The sequence below is a fragment of the Triticum dicoccoides genome, chromosome 7A (assembly GCF_002162155.2).
Source record: "Triticum dicoccoides isolate Atlit2015 ecotype Zavitan chromosome 7A, WEW_v2.0, whole genome shotgun sequence".
Taxonomy (NCBI): Eukaryota; Viridiplantae; Streptophyta; class Magnoliopsida; order Poales; family Poaceae; genus Triticum; species Triticum dicoccoides.
In genome coordinates, this window is record NC_041392.1 from 417,963,084 (window position 1) to 417,978,786 (window position 15,703).

Genomic DNA, 15,703 nt, shown 5'->3' on the forward strand with positions numbered 1-15,703 from the left:
AGGCACCAAAGTTGCTTGAGAAAAAAAGTTCGTTGAATGCAACTTCATAGGTGACACTAGGCAACTTGATGGTCATGACAACCAAGTTTCTATGAGCATTGAGTTGATAGGTAGTAATGATAGGCAACCTAAGCGAAAATTGCTTAATGTAGTACAAAAGTTGCCTCTTCATGGCACCAAAATTGCTTAAGAACAAAAGTTCTTCAAAAGCAACTTCATATGTGACGCTAGGCAACTTGACGGTCATGATATCCAAATTTATAATAGTATTGAGTTGATAGGTAGTCATGATAGACAACCTAAGTGAAAGTTGCTTACTTTAGTACATAATTTGCCTCTTCGTGGCACGGAAGTTGCTCGAGAACAAAGAAAGCTCATCAAAAGCAACTTAATATGTGATGATAGGCAATTTTATGGTCATGATATCCAACTTTTATAAGAGTATTGAGTTGACATGTAGTCATGATAGGTAACTGGCAACTAGGTGCTTCATGTAGCACCAAAGTTGATAGGTGTCCTGGTAGGAAACTTATAGGTAATTTTAGGCAATTTGTTAGTTATTATAGCCAACTCAAAAGAACATTTGGGATGATGAGTGATCAAGATGAATAGCCTAACTATAAGTTGATTAGTATAGCACAAAAGTTGCCTCTATGTGGACCAAAGTTGCCTGAAAAAAGTTCGTCGAAACATACTCATATGCACCTGCATCACATGCTAGGTAACTTCATGTACCGCCAACTTGATATGTGACCATGATACACAACCTAACTGAAAGTTGCCTTCCGTAGTATAAAAAGTTGCCTCTTCGTGGCACCAAAGTTGCCAAAGAAAAAAGTTTGTCAAAAGCAACTTCATAGGTGACGCTAGGCAACTTGACGGGCATGATAGCCAACTTTATAACACCATTGAGTTGATAGGTAGCATGATCGACAACTTAACAACAAGGTTTTTCATGTAGTATCAAAGTTGATAGGTAGTCATGGTAGGAACCTTACATGTGATGCTAGGCAACTTGGTAATCATCGTAACCAACTGAAAAGACCATCGGGATGATAGTGACCATGATACACAAGCCTAGCCGGAAGTTGCCTACTGTAGTACAAAAAGTCGCCTCTCCGTGACACCAAAGTTGCCTAAGAAAAAAAAGTTCACTGAAAGTAACTTCGTAGGTGACGCTAGGCAACTTGACGGACATAGTAGCTAACTTTATAACATCTTTCAGATTCATATGTAGTCCTGATAGACAACCTGACAACACGGTTTTTTCATCTAACATCAAAGTTGATAGGTATTCATGGTATGCAAGTTTGCAGCTTACATGTGATGCTAGGCAACTTGGTAGTTGTCGTAGCCAACTCGAAAGAACATCAGGATAATACATGACCATGATATGCAGCCTAACCGAAAGTTGCCTACTATAGTATAAAAAGTTGCCTCTCCGTGGCACCAAAGTTGCTTAAGAAAAAAAGTTCGTCGAAACATTCTTATATGGAATCTAGTTTCGAAGAGCTCGGCGTTGGAGACCTAAAGGTGAAAACGGATCTTAATTTGGATGCTTGATTCAAAAGTTATGACTTTTTGAAATTTTTAAACACACAAAATAATTGCACATGGGACAATATCTTTTCTTTCTTTAAATTGATTTTGCACCATATCATTTAGACAAAAGCTTACCTTTTTTGGTTGTGTGCTCAGGAACGCTAGGGAGCACACGTGTGCTCCCTAGATGTGTCCTTATTTTTTTATTCATATTGGCGATTGGGCCTGGAGGCCTAAAAAAGGGCATGTACACCAAAACTTTTCCTGTGAGTGTTTTATGTAGAGAACCAAACCAATTTGCTTGCTCCACCACCCTATATATTATTGAGTATTAAATTAAAGAAAACAGAAAAATAAAAATCCTTAAATTTTGGGATATCAAACCTGGGTGCCTAATCTACTTCGGTGAAATTTCATGATTTTTTTACCAGGAAACGTATTTTTTTACGGGTGAATATTTTCCTTATATATAGAGAAAACTATTTGGATGGATTTTAGGCGTGACTGTATTTTCTTCTCATGTATACATTTGCTGATATTTTTTCATGAAACTTCGCACGGGGTAGATTGGGCACCTAGGTTTGTCATCCCTAAATTCCAGTTTTTTTTAAAAAAAATTCCTGATATTTCTTGAAAATATTCTTATAGGGGGGTTGAGCACCCAGGAGTCCCATCGATCGTATCGTTCGCGTTGTTCCTTCCTGTGTGAGGAGAAACGTGAGCCAGATAAGGAAAAACTTCAGCCAGATTGTAGCGAATTTAAACCAAAATCGTCCCCAAATTCAAGCAAAACACGAGGGAATTCATTTCAAACTCCGCGATCTTGGAATCAAAACCGTTCTCTGGTAGTACCACTTTTGGATCCCTCTCGCGCTTCTGCGCAAGACTCCAATTCTTCACCACGCTCTCGCCTGTCTCCTCCGCTCCGAATTCGACACACAGCGCTGTGATCTTCGGGTAGATCTAGTGGGGCCCCGGAGCTGCCCCCGCGGCTCTAGAAGCATAGCGGAGGCGGCGGCGGCGGGAGAGGTAGCTGCGACAGTGGGGTTGGTGTGTTGCTGGGGGGCGCGCGATGGCGTACCGGCCGTACCCGCCGCCTCAGGGGGCCTTCCCGCCGCAGGCCCGGCCTGTCAACCCGTACGGGCAGCCGCCGCCGCCGCAGGCAGGGTACGGCCAGATGCCACCGCCACCGTTTCACGCGCCGCCGCCGCCCCCGCCCGGACCGCCCCCGCCACACCAGCCTCAGTACAACTTCGGCCACGTGCCCCCGCAGCAGCAGCAACAGCCGCCGCCGCCGCCGCCCCAGATGTATTACCAGCCCCCACCGCCGCCGTATGGCGGGAACAACAATCAAGCGCCCCCTCCACCACCACCAATGTCTCCTCCCCCTTCGGCACCGCCACCACCTCCTGCCCAGCCACCCCCACGGGTGGCTCCGCCGCCACCAAAGGAGCAGCAGGCCAAGGCGGCACTGCCAAGAGTGGAGATGGAGGAGCAGCGGCGAGCAAGGAAGAAGCGCGAGTATGAGAAGCAGAAGGTGGAAGACCGAAAGCAGCAGCAGATGATGCGCCAGTCGCAGGCCACCATTCTGCAGAAGACACAGCAGGTGCGTGCCGCGCAACAGCAGCAGCAGCCACAGCCTCAGAGCCGGCACCTCCAGCCATCAGGCGGGACTCGGGTGGCGACAACTGTGTCTCGCCCAGCCTCCGCACCAAACACTGAGAGGTTTGAGAATCGGCTCAAGAAGCCGACAACGTTCCTCTGCAAGCACAGGTGAGTATAGGAAAATTTGGACTTTTGATCTATGCAAGTGCTAGTTGGAGGAAATTGGAGCCCTTTCAGTGTAAAATGTGTGCTTGAGTAAATTATTATGATTATCATGCACTTGGGTATTTTGGCTGGCAATCTGAGCAGTTGCCAAATGCTGTACTGCTGATTCAGGACAAGCGACAAACGGCCTGTTTGAATTTTGGTGCAACTGCAACGTCATTGGTGAAGTCAGTGGCGTTAGGATCAAAGATCGACCTTTCCTTTTTCTAGCTTTTGGGAATATGTTCTTTGTTAATACGTAAACTATATCTTACTAATGATTCTTATGTTTTTGACATATATGCTGTTTTTGTATGTGCTTAGAGAAATGATCACATCTGTGTGATTCTAGAGTAGCATCAAAGGATTCACGAGCTATGATTTCCTGCACTACCTATTTCTTGTTATGAAACTAGAAAGATGAACCCTTTTGTGCAGTAGGCAGGCACACGGGTAGGCAAAATGGTTCTCAAAGCATAACTCCATTAATTGGCAGTTTCCTTTTGAAAAGTGTGTCTGCATGATTTTTTTTTGTCTCTGTGTCTTTCGGAACTAAACTACTGTATGACCCTGTTTTTTGCTTCTTCTCTTGTTAATGCAGGTTTAGGAATGAACTGCCAGACCCAAGTGCTCAATTGAAATGGCTGCCTCTGAATAAGGACAAGGACCGGTAGTTTTCTCCTCGCATTTTGATCAGATTGCTCTGTTCTGTTGTTACTTATGTTTGATGCAGTGAAAACCATTTCAGTGTTGCTTATCTAGTTTTACTATATACATTACATTGCTAGTTCCAAATTTGTGATTTTTCCATTCACCTGCTATTATTTAGGTGTTAAATGAATTTCTAGCTCATTATTGTATAATGATCATTCTCTTTATCGAGACAACCTGTTTGAGCATATGGCAGGTCTAAGCTTGTATTTATACCTGCTGTCAGTCCCATAACATGCATTTACTTTTAGAAACAGTCCCAAATTTTCAGCCATTTGGTCATATTTCAAGCACAAGTCTAAGAGACCCAACATATGATGTGCAGCAATAGATGGGGTATTCTTCATGTGAACAGTACCGGGAGGCACTATCTCATGCAAGGAGAGCAAACAGCTGCTCAGGTTTAAATTTGTTCTAGAGATATCCTTGAATTTGTTCTAGAGATATCCTTGATTGACATCCTTAGTCAAGATATGATATCCTAGTATGATCTCATTCTCATGCAAGGAGAGCAACCGGCCGCCACCCCTTTCCTTGACCCCCTCTCTCCCGATCCCCTCCCCCCCTGATCCGATCTAGGGCTTCGAGCCGCCGCCGCCGCCGGAGCTGCGCGGGGCAAAGCCCAGGCGGCGGATGATGGCAGCGGTGGGGCCTTCCTCCACCGCGACTCCGGGATGCAGTTGCGGTGGAGATCCGCGCGGGTGTCCTGGATGTGTGCGTCGTCCGGCGTTGGCGGCGCAGCGGTGCGGGCCCCTCCGCCGTCGATGGCTCACCCATGAGGGGCGGCTGTCCTGGGCGGTGGTGTGGCTCCGGTCGTACGGTTTCCCGGCGGTAGACGTTCACCCATGGGCGTGCTGGATGACGGAGGAGGTCGATGTGGTGGTCCAGCCAGGGATGGGCGCGAATTTGTCAGCGAAAGCTTGGTTCGGCCTCGGCCAGAACCGTCGGCGGCGGCGCCCGTGGGCGTCGTTACCTCGTTGGAGGCGTTGTGGAGCAATTCATGTTCCCTGTGTGCCCCGGGGGAACCCCAGATTCGGGCTTTTCGGATCGGATGATGGCGAGGTTCCTGTGTCGTCACCCCCATGGGGGCATCATCTTTGGGGTTGTATACCGGCTGGAGGGATAAGTGTTTGGCTTGGTGGCTGGGCGCAGGTCTCCGTATGCTTCTCGTGCGGTGACCAAGGTGGAGCGGCGTGCCATCTACAGTATTGACGATGGCGAGTCTTGGTGGCAAGGTGCAGCGGGGTCTCGGCGCTGGATACCGTTTGATGGACGCGTGCAGGAGGCAGGCGCTGTTTGGCGTCGACGGCAGAAGGGTCTGACAAGATCAGTGCTTGATTGCTCTTGAAGATGAGACTGCGGAAGAAGGCGGTGACAACAGATTCTACAGCGTGTGCATGCAGTGCATGCGGAGGGTCTACTAGACCGGTGGTGCTCCCGGCTAGCCGGTGGGTGGCTTGGTGAGGTCACCGGATTTCTTGGTGTGCGTGGCGCGCAGTCAGGGCAAATCATCAATCTTGTAGGTAGGGACACAGTTTTTGCCAGGAAGGTGGCTTTGAGTTGATCTACGCATTTATTTGTAAGACCTTGTTGAATAATGCAATAAAGATGGCTGTATGCATCGCTCGTAGAGGCCGCGGGCAATCCTCCTTTTCGAAAGAAGAAAAATGTCAGTTGAATTTGTAGGAAGAAGATCTATTTGTACATGTGCGGCTGCATGCTTCATGGGAATGAAAAAATAAAATATACCAAGCTCCTTGCCCTCCCCTTTGGCCTGCCTCTATGGCGTCGTTGCCCTGCCCATGTCCAGGATCAACTAGCCAAACACCACCATGTAACCTCCATGGCAAAAATGCATTTTTTACCATGTTGCTTTGTTAGCCTGATCCAATTATTTGTTGTACTTATGCATGATTAATAGATGAATTCAGAATTGTTTCACAGAAAATTATCCAAGTTCATTATATCTGGTTACTGAAACATAAAATTAAATACAAACATAATCATTGTTGTTAGTCATATCATCGTGTGTGAGTGAATGGTCTCTCCACTGTTGTTTTTACAAGACAGGTCCTGTGCCATTTCCATGATATTTGCAATACTCTGCTTTCTTATTACACTATTAGTTCTTGGTGTTTCTCTCAGTTGTAATTCATTCTGCATGTTCGACCGCATCTTCGACCGCGAGCAACCGTCAGTTCACACCTTAGTGAGTAGGATCAAAGCCGAAGCCAGGCTCTGGGCCACTGCTGGCGCTGCTGGCCTTAGAGTCGTGCTGCCCACCACATGGGATGTGCACTAGCATCTACTTTATGTCTGAAACCGCCTCCTAGGAGGATTGTAATTACAAACTCTCTCTTTTCAATGGAATGAAATGCATGGGTCCCCTGCGTTTTCTCGAAAAAAAAGTTCATTCTGCATGTTGCGTTTTTTTTTGGGGCAGCCATCCTTATGTTTTTCTGTCTATTGCCTTTTCACAGATATACCAAGTACAGGATCTCATCATTGGAGAAAAATTATCTGCCTAAAATGATTGTCCCTGAGGATCTTGGGATACCTCTTGACCTACTTGATATGACTGTATACAAGTAAGAATTAAGCCAGCCATATATTTCTACCTTTCTGATGATTCTTTGTAGCATCCCTAACTTGAGTGCCAAACATGCATTTAGCCCTCCCGCTGCTCAGCTGCCCCTGGCTCCAGAAGATGAAGAGCTGCTGCGTGATGATGAAGTTCTCACCCCTGTTAAACCAGAAGGTATAAGGAAAAAGGAGAGGCCAACCGACAAAGGCATGTCTTGGCTGGTCAAAACACAGTACATTTCTCCGCTTAGTACTGATGCAGCCAAAATGGTAATGCCAGCTGATTCTTCCATAAATATAGTTACATATATTGTGCTTGATTACTTCATATATACTAAAAATAGTAATTTGGCCATTCCAGTCGATCACTGAAAAGCAAGCAAAAGAAAGGCGAGAATCAAGGGAGGGTCGAGATAATGTCCTCGAAAATCTTAATGATAGGTATGCGTTTCCTTTTACTTGGTTTATTCTTTTGTTTCTGAAGGTTTGCCTGTTCTGCAAGCCTGGTGCAGCCAACGACATTATTTTTCTATGCGCGTATATATCAGACAGAAGCGAATAAAAGCCATTGCAGAGTCCTTCAAAGCCGCTAAATCGCGCCCTGTCCACCAGACTAAACGAGGGATGGAACCAGAGTTTGTTCTCCCTTTGGTACCCGATTTTGATAGGTATGACTTTTCAGATGACACTTTATTCTGTGTGTCTGTCATTATATTTTAGAAGACTTAGTTCTTCATTTTTGACATCTGATGTTTGTTGAGCACGGTCAGTTCATTGAAGTATGTTTTGTTGCCACTTCAGTTTCTTATCTATGTTACAAAAAAATTGTTTACTTCCCACCAGCTATAAAATTTCAGGTCAGTGTGTCCAAAATTTATTGTTGTTGAAAAAGTGATCTTCCCTTATAGTATATGCCATAATTTCTTCTGTTTTGCTATTCAAGGTACCACCTTGATTTTTGTGTTGCCTTGGGGTCCTATAAGCTGGTGGATGAATTTAAGTGATCTCAAATTTGCTTTTCTGTTGACCTCTATAGGTATAATGATCCATTTGTTATGGTGAATTTTGATGGAGATCCTACAGCTGATTCAGAGCAGTACAACAAGCTAGAGAGACCTGTACGTGATGAATGTGAATCCCAGGTGAGTCACATTTTTTTTCTTCTGCCTTGAGCTTTCTGATTTAGTTACTTATGTTAACATGCCCATAAGGATGTATTGTAGAAACAGATATTTTATATTGATTGCATGTTAATGTCAAATGCACATATTTCCAGATGTTATGTTAATACGTCACTGATGCTCTGCGTAGATATACCCTCGCATCTATACCAATACAAAAAGACCCGAAGGGGCAGATCCAGGCCATCTCAGCCATCAAATCATGAGATCTAGCAGTTCAAACCGCTCCAATGTTGAGCACCAAACACGTTTAACACTCTAATTACTCACCACTGCCACTGGTTGTAGATACATTTAAACTCAACGTCATCTTATAAAATCAGCCACGCAATTGATATCCTGCCAATTATCAACGTGCAAGTGATATCTTACCTAACATCAATATGCAATTAATATCCTACTAAATATTAACGTGCATTGCACCTACACGTTTACCAAGTATATCTGAGGTTTTCCGTGTTATCATGATAGGCTCTGATGAAAAGTTTTCAAGTCAGTGGTTCAGACCCTGCAAAACAAGAGAAATTTCTGGCATATATGGCTCCAGCACCCCACGAGGTATCCATCCTTTTCTCAACTCTAGTACATCTTTATTTAAAATGTCACAGGTCATAGTTATATACTCCCTCTGTCCCAAAATATAAGAACGTTTTTGACACTAGTATAGTGTAAAAAACGTTCTTATATTTTGGGACGGAGGGAGTATATTTTTGGTATTATTATCATAATCTTATCACGACTATGGTTTTGTCTAGCTTGTCAAGGACTTGGATGATGAAAATGAAGACTTCCAGTACTCCTGGATTCGGGAATATCACTGGGAAGTATGTGGCATTTGCTAACGTGTCTGCGATTGTGTCTAACTTTTCGTTCTACTGGTGTAAAACTGCCTACATACCTTTTCTTGTTTCGTGATTCAGGTAAGGGGGGATGACAAACAAGATCCAACGACTTACCTTGTCTCATTTGATGATGATGATGCAAAGTATTTGGTAACTTGCTCTGTGCATACTTTATTTATTCTGATTTTATTCTAATATGTGGCAGTTATTCATTGCACATTTGGGTGACACTTTATTGTCCATTGGGCAGCCTCTTCCTACCAAGTTAGTATTGCAGAAGAAGAAAGCTAAAGAGGGGAGATCTGGGGATGAAATCGAGCATTTTCCAGTGCCTTCTAGAATTATTGTGAGCAGGACAGCACATGGTGATCAGATGGAGCACGGAGAATCATCCAGCATGCATGTATGACTCATTTTTCCTTTATAACTGCTGGCATGAAAGTTTAATTTGCAGTGAACTACTATACTGCAGCTAGGTAGCATTTGTTTTCGAAACGGAGGCAAAAGATTTGCATCATCGATTAATTAAGAAGAGAATTGCCCAGTTAATTAACGGAAAACCGGGCGAAAACCGATACAAACCAGCCACATGTGGACTACTCACAGAGCATGCAACCCCATAAGCACATGATCAGCCGACAACCATACCCAACACGTAACGACCACCAACCCCCACACTGGTACATCGCAAAGACACCCTGACGAGAGTAGCTCGACCGGCCACGTGCACCACCAAACCCACGAAGACAAACCAGGCCATAAGGACAACCCAAGAAACTGATGACCATCCATCAAGCAGCTGCGGACGCCTTTCCTGTGGCGCCACTCTTCTTTCCTTTGCTCCTGAGAGCTTCCTCCACAATCGCCTTGCCAGATCCAGGGCTAGCCGCCTCCAAATGTTTGAGCAAGCTGTGAAGCTCTATCTAAAAGAGAATATCATCGACCTTGTCACGTACGGAAACCTGCCTAGCAGTCACGTGTGAGTGGGTGACCGCAGCATCGGAACCTCCATGGTCCACAGAGGCGAGTGGCTGGCTAGGCTCCAAAGGATCGGGCATCAACATGCCGATCGCCTCAACATCAGATGACAGAGCCTCAGAGTTAGGTGCCAACACACCTGTCTCAACAACCTCGCCACTCAGGCGCCACATGCCCAATGGCCATAAATGAGAGACCGACATAATCAACCAAGCCTCCACTGTCCACAACGGCGGGCGCTGGCCGCACTCTGACGGTGGTGGTGAGGGCGTCATGGACACCGCCAAGGACTCCAATGGGCCCAGCTCCATCGGTAGCATCATAGATGATTCCCTACAAAACTCGTGCGGCTCAGGCATAATCTGCAGAACTAGAGCCACGACCTCGATCACGACCGCACTTCCATAGATAGACGGCGTCGCATGTAGAGCACGAGGAGAAAAATCTCCAAAGAAGCATTCAACCTCATCAATGGGACCAACCTGGAGCTCAGGTAGCAAAGGCATAGCCGACACAACCTGAAGCTTGGCAAGAGCACCGCGAAGCTCAGTGCGAAGCAGCTCAACCTCCTGAAGGATCTCCGTGCGCAGCAGGGCAAACTAGGACTCCAAAGTAGACACCGAAAAGGCACTGACATTGGAATGCTTGCAACACCCAGATTGGGACCTTGGTGGCACCGACACACGTAGCGATGAGTGGCCCACGGCCTCAGCCCAACTCCTGGTCAGCGAAGGACAAGGTTGGGCAGACGAGGAGCGGCTCTGCTGGCAAGGAGCACGAGTGACCGGAGAGCCAGCGCGAGCGATCGGAGAGCGATCACAAGCAACCGGAGAGCAAGCACGACATAACCTCTCCTGATGACCAGGACGACGATAGCGAATGCATCTGAATGGCTCACGACATGCACTAACTTGGTGGCCACGCTCGAGGCAACGGAAGCACCTTCCTCGAGCCCACCGCTTGAAGGCGAGGCTACGCTCGAGAACTTTCGTCGACGGCTTGGGGGGAGCACCCCGGCCGGAACAGCGCCCCCGACCCACATGCTCCCAGCCCGCCTCAGCTTCAAGAGCGACAGCGACAGCAGAGAGGTCGTTGCATGCCGACGCTGAAGATGGACCGAGCAGAGGAGACTCCAACTTCTCTGGCGTCTTCTCGTCATCGCACCCACCATCGTTTCCTCCAGCTTCGCCGGAATCAGCGACTACGAGGGCGGTCGGTGCTGCCGCACAGGAGGCCGGCGTTGTAGGCGGCAACATCGTCTGGGAAGAAGCAGGTGCCGGGGAGATCATTGCCAGTGGAGACTACACACCGCTAGGTGGCGGTGGCTGCTGGGACGCGAGTATCTGCGCGGTCTTGACACTGTCCTTCTGAGAAGCTGCATCGAGGGTGCAGATCGCTGAAGGGGGCTGGGCGCGATCCACCGAGGGGGGACTGTGCCAAGGGCGCCGTCAGCGGGTCGGAGGACGCTTCTGGTAGCAGGAGCATCTCGGGCCTCTGTGGAGGGGGCTGAATCACCAGGCCGGTGGAGGTGTCAGCAGGAGCGCCGCCGTGGAGGCCGTCCCCGGCTTCGGGCGGCCCGGCAAGAGGACATCACGCCTCCATTCTCCGGCCTATACCTCCTAGCAGGAGGATGCCGGAGCACAACCGACAACGGAGCCACATAACTGGCGCCTAGCACAAACAGAGTTCCGGCCGCCGACGCGGACGCGGACGCGGTCACAGGCCGGCGAGGAGACATAGCGCCGAGCCGAGCTTCACATGGAGAAGAGAGAGGGCGAGGAGGGATTCCGGATCTGGCCTCGGCAGTTGCAGAGCTGGCCGGAGGAGAGAGATCAAGGCGCCGCCGCTGGGGCGCTCACCCGACGTTGGTTCGGTCGCGGGAGCCCACCTGTGAAGAAAATTGAAAAATGTTTTAGTAAGTATTAGGTACTCAGGATCCTAGGTAGCATTTCCATTCTTCAGTTTTTTGTCTCTATTTAATACTCCCTCTGATCCAAAATATAAGGTGTATTATTTTTTTCCAAAAGTCAAACATTTCTACGTTTGACCAAGATTACAGAAAAAATTATCAACATCTACGTTACCACATAAATACAGCAACAAAAACAACAAAGCCTTTAGTCCCAAATAAGTTGGGGTAGGCTAGAGCTGAAACCCATAAGATCTCGCAACCAACTCCACATGGATAGCACGGTGCCTAATAAATAGAATTTGAAAATATATTATATGATGAATTTAATGATAGATAATTTTTCTCAATAAACTTGGTCAAATGTAGATATGTTTGATTTTTACAAAAATCAATACACCTTATATTTTTGACCGAGGGAGTATATTTGTAGGTGGTTCATCTTCTCACCAAGCCATATATAAAGCTACTGGGTTTCTTGCTATCAGTTCACCTATTCTCGCTCTTGGGATTGTTCACCTTTTTATTATCCCCAACTCTTCCCATGTTGGAGCATAAATTGATCTTTATGCATTACCATTACCTTTAACTAAAGGATTTCTCCTCTGTAGGGGAATTTAAAGCGACAAAGATCTTCTGTTGATGATGATCTTGATGAACATCCGAGGCATTCTCGTGTAGAAGATATGGGGCAGTATAGTGAAGAAGACTATTCTGATTGATCAATTAGATATGGAAGGATCGTCATTTTCTTGCACCATCGAATTTCATGAGCACATATGAATCTTTGAAGATCTCATATGCATTTGCTTTGGTACCTCCATAAGTAGCAATAGGGTGCAGGGTTGATGAAAGAACATGCTTGAGTACATTCGGGCAATAGCAGATTTTGAAGTGCAGAGTGGGCAAAGCAAGGCAGAGTGTAACTGGACCTTAAGACTGGTCTCAGAAGTGATGATAGGAGGTCTCGTCATCATGTAAAAAAAGTCTCTGTGGTCTTGGGAGTGATTCTCCACTGCTGTTTTGATGATATAGGCAACTGTTATTCCCATTTGATTGTGTAAGTACAACAATTTATTTATGTGAGGATACTAGACAGTTGTGCTATCGTAACTGTTTCTTTTCTGGTGGAAATGATAATCAACATAGCGAAGGTCATGTATTTGTGCTACCAGGAATGTTAAGGTGCACTTACTGAAGACCAAGAGTAGCATTGCAAGAAGAGTAAACTGTGTTTTCAGTTTCTTTTTTGCATGTTGTAACTGTGGTGTCCATAGAAAAACTTGTTTTGGGGGTATTTTTCTGCCTTTAAAAAAACATTGTTTATTTTTGCAATGATTCCTTGACTTGAGAGGAATCGTATGAAGTATCGAGGTAGATGGAAGTGCAAATATCAAACAATAGGTATATTATTGAGATAATGTAGACACCCATTTACCTGCTTGTTGTGACTATTTTGATTCAAGTGGTATCAGCAGTACCTCTTGAGGTGATCTTCAAGTGTTCTCAACTGTTGCTTGGAATGCTGCCTTTGAGTTGCCATTGGAGATTGGAAAGATCCTTTGATCATCAACTTCATGTTGCCAGCTGGCTCAGATTCTTAGTCACACTTGGTGGCAACCAGGTATTATTCTTCATCATGTAGTACTGTCAAATAGCCTTTGCAATTTTCTCTGACTTCAGTTAATCTCTTACTGTTCAGGAATTCAGTGGATTTTAAGCCATAGGAGGTCTTCTAAAAACAAAAACAAGGAAGGTATCATTAATTTTCTGGTATCCCGGCTCTCCTGATTGTTCTTCCTAACACCATTCCCGACTCATCTCATACCTGTTGTGTGATGCTGACAATGCAGATATCATAATCCAATCTGAAACTGTTGCCGCAGGTCATATCATGTGTTTGTCGTAGATAATTACCAGATTCTCTGCTCTTCTTTTGACGGAAAATTCCATATGCTCTTTAATATTTCTTAACATTTTTTCTTGCAAGTGTGCTATACATTCCACTGGAAGATATGTTTCACCTTGTTATTTTGTTCTATGCTACTTTCTACTCCCTCTATTCCAAATTAATTGAAGTTCTAGTTTTGTCCCAAGTCAAAACTAGTTTAAGTTTGACCAATTCTATAGAAAAATATATTATTATATAAAACATCAAATATATACAGTACAGAAATATATTTCATGATGAATCTGCTGAACTAGTTTGGTGTTAGAGATGTTCATATGTTTCTATAGACTTGGCAAACTTAAACAAGTTTGACTTGGTCAACTATCTATAGCTGTTCATATGTTTTTCTATAGACTTGATCTAATGGTTAATAAAATTATAGGTTAACATAGTACGACAAGTGCTGGAACTTTATTCAACCGTATCATACTTCCATGCCAGGTGTTCTTTTTGCTGCTGCAATGTAGTGTGTGTGTGTGTGTGTGTGTGTGTGTAAATGGGCCCATGATGGAGCTCTTTGTAACACGCTTGAAGCTGCATGCAATGCTGCTCTGATGGTTTTCGAGGCACATGATCATCTGGTTCTTAATCAGTCTTGCCAGTCCTGCTGGGAAAAGATTGGACATTTCAAATCTTTTGGTTAACGCTTCCTGTTTGATCCAGTTGTAATGATTATATTGGCTCTCACACTAGAACATGAAAGCGCGTTGGTTTTGAGAAAATAATGATATAAATGAACTATCTCAAAAATAATGATTAAAATATTCGAAATAGCTGAGATGCAAAGTAGATTTTGAATGGTTTGAATTATGATGCACCGATGAGATGGTGAGGCATGTTTGTCAAAAATATGATGCATGAAATACACAATAGTACCGTCATGTAAATGCACTATATGTTACTTGCTTATTACTTTTGTTTCAGAGCTTGCACTAAAGCTGCTTGAGAGCTTGAATGTTTTACTTGTTCATAACAAAGCTGCATTGATCTGCTTACTACAAGTACAAGGTAACCAACATAAGTTGGATAATTAGGAGGGTAAAGGCTATACTACTTTGTAGAACGATTGCATACTTATTGTAGTAGACAAAGTAGAGGTAAAGTAACTTATTCAAGTATGTTAATTCTAACAAACACTAAACTGGTATTATTCGGCACATACTTCATACATACAAAAAGTTATGAAAACATACAATGTTAATATTGGGCATAGCTACACAACTCCTTTACATAGACATCACAACCCTTGTACATTACATGTGTTTCTACCAGCCGAGAAAGGATCAGAGTGACATCCTACACATTCCTGATGTTATACTGATCTCCATCCCTTTCGATAATATTTCAGCAAGAGAAGTTTAATTAGAAAGATTTGTTCTATAATTAATAGGTAGAGTGTTAGGCTAGCAGAACTATGGTGTGTGTTCCTACCAGAATCATGACAATAGTCCCACTCCTTGCCTTCGTTTTGACGCTGGCGTCCACCTAATCCCTGCCGCCTTCCGCTCCGGTCGTAGCGGCCACCACCTTCCCCCTCCCATCCTTGTCTGCGGTATGGTAGCAACTCCACAAGCTGGGGCTCTTGCCGGGTCTGTCAGATCCGCCAAGCCAGAGCATGAGGAGGTGTCCTCGGGTACGGGCCTGGAGGCGGCGTGGGAGCAGCCTCCGCCTTCCAAGAAGTCCATGTGGCAACACCGCCTAGAGTTGGTAGGTAGGGGCCACCACAAGAGTGCAGGAGGTGGCGTTGGAGATGGCAGGGTGCTGTTTCAGGTGCGTGGAGAAGGGACACTTGAATGTACAAACGATGTGGTTTCACTAAAAAAATACATCCGTGATGATACACGTTTGTCATAGGTCGCATTTTCAATCAGTCATGTACATGTGTGACAGTTATATGACATAATAGGATAGTCATACATATGATGTCGGGGATGTGATCCATAATAATAATCACTTTTTCATCACAGAAGTGTCCACTTCCATGATGATATATGACGCGTCATGGAAGTGTTTTCGTCAAAGGCAACTGACACATAACAACCACTGTAATAGGTCGTTGTTAAGCTATCGGTGTGGCTTTCAGATTCGATACTTGTTAACAACCCTGACCAATGACCGATTTTCCACGTGTCAGATTCTCATTCACCAACGGAGGCACACGGCAGCTCTACCTTGTGACAGGTGTCGCCCATCCAAC

At 45.2% G+C, this 15,703-nt stretch overlaps 1 protein-coding gene across 1 annotated transcript; it reads left to right on the forward strand.

The window, feature by feature from the left end:
- The first annotated feature begins 2,237 nt into the window (after positions 1-2,237).
- LOC119329554 (protein PAF1 homolog) lies at positions 2,238-12,726 on the forward strand. The gene is made up of 12 exons (XM_037602612.1): positions 2,238-3,315; positions 3,953-4,021; positions 6,543-6,650; positions 6,735-6,915; positions 7,007-7,086; positions 7,194-7,313; positions 7,682-7,787; positions 8,298-8,384; positions 8,582-8,650; positions 8,747-8,818; positions 8,919-9,071; positions 12,167-12,726. The coding sequence occupies exons 1-12, from the start codon at positions 2,615-2,617 to the stop codon at positions 12,275-12,277; spliced, it is 1,857 nt and encodes a 618-aa protein (XP_037458509.1). The 5' UTR covers positions 2,238-2,614; the 3' UTR covers positions 12,278-12,726.
- The last annotated feature ends 2,977 nt before the right edge of the window (positions 12,727-15,703 follow it).

Coding starts and splice junctions, on each gene's coding strand:
- LOC119329554 (XM_037602612.1), top strand. CDS start 2,615: ATGGCGTACCGGCCGTACCCGCCGCCTCAGGGGGCCTTCCCGCCGCAG. Junction 7,788..8,297: donor GTGATGAATGTGAATCCCAG/GTGAGTCACATT, acceptor TTATCATGATAG/GCTCTGATGAAAAGTTTTCA. Junction 8,651..8,746: donor TTCGGGAATATCACTGGGAA/GTATGTGGCATT, acceptor TTCGTGATTCAG/GTAAGGGGGGATGACAAACA.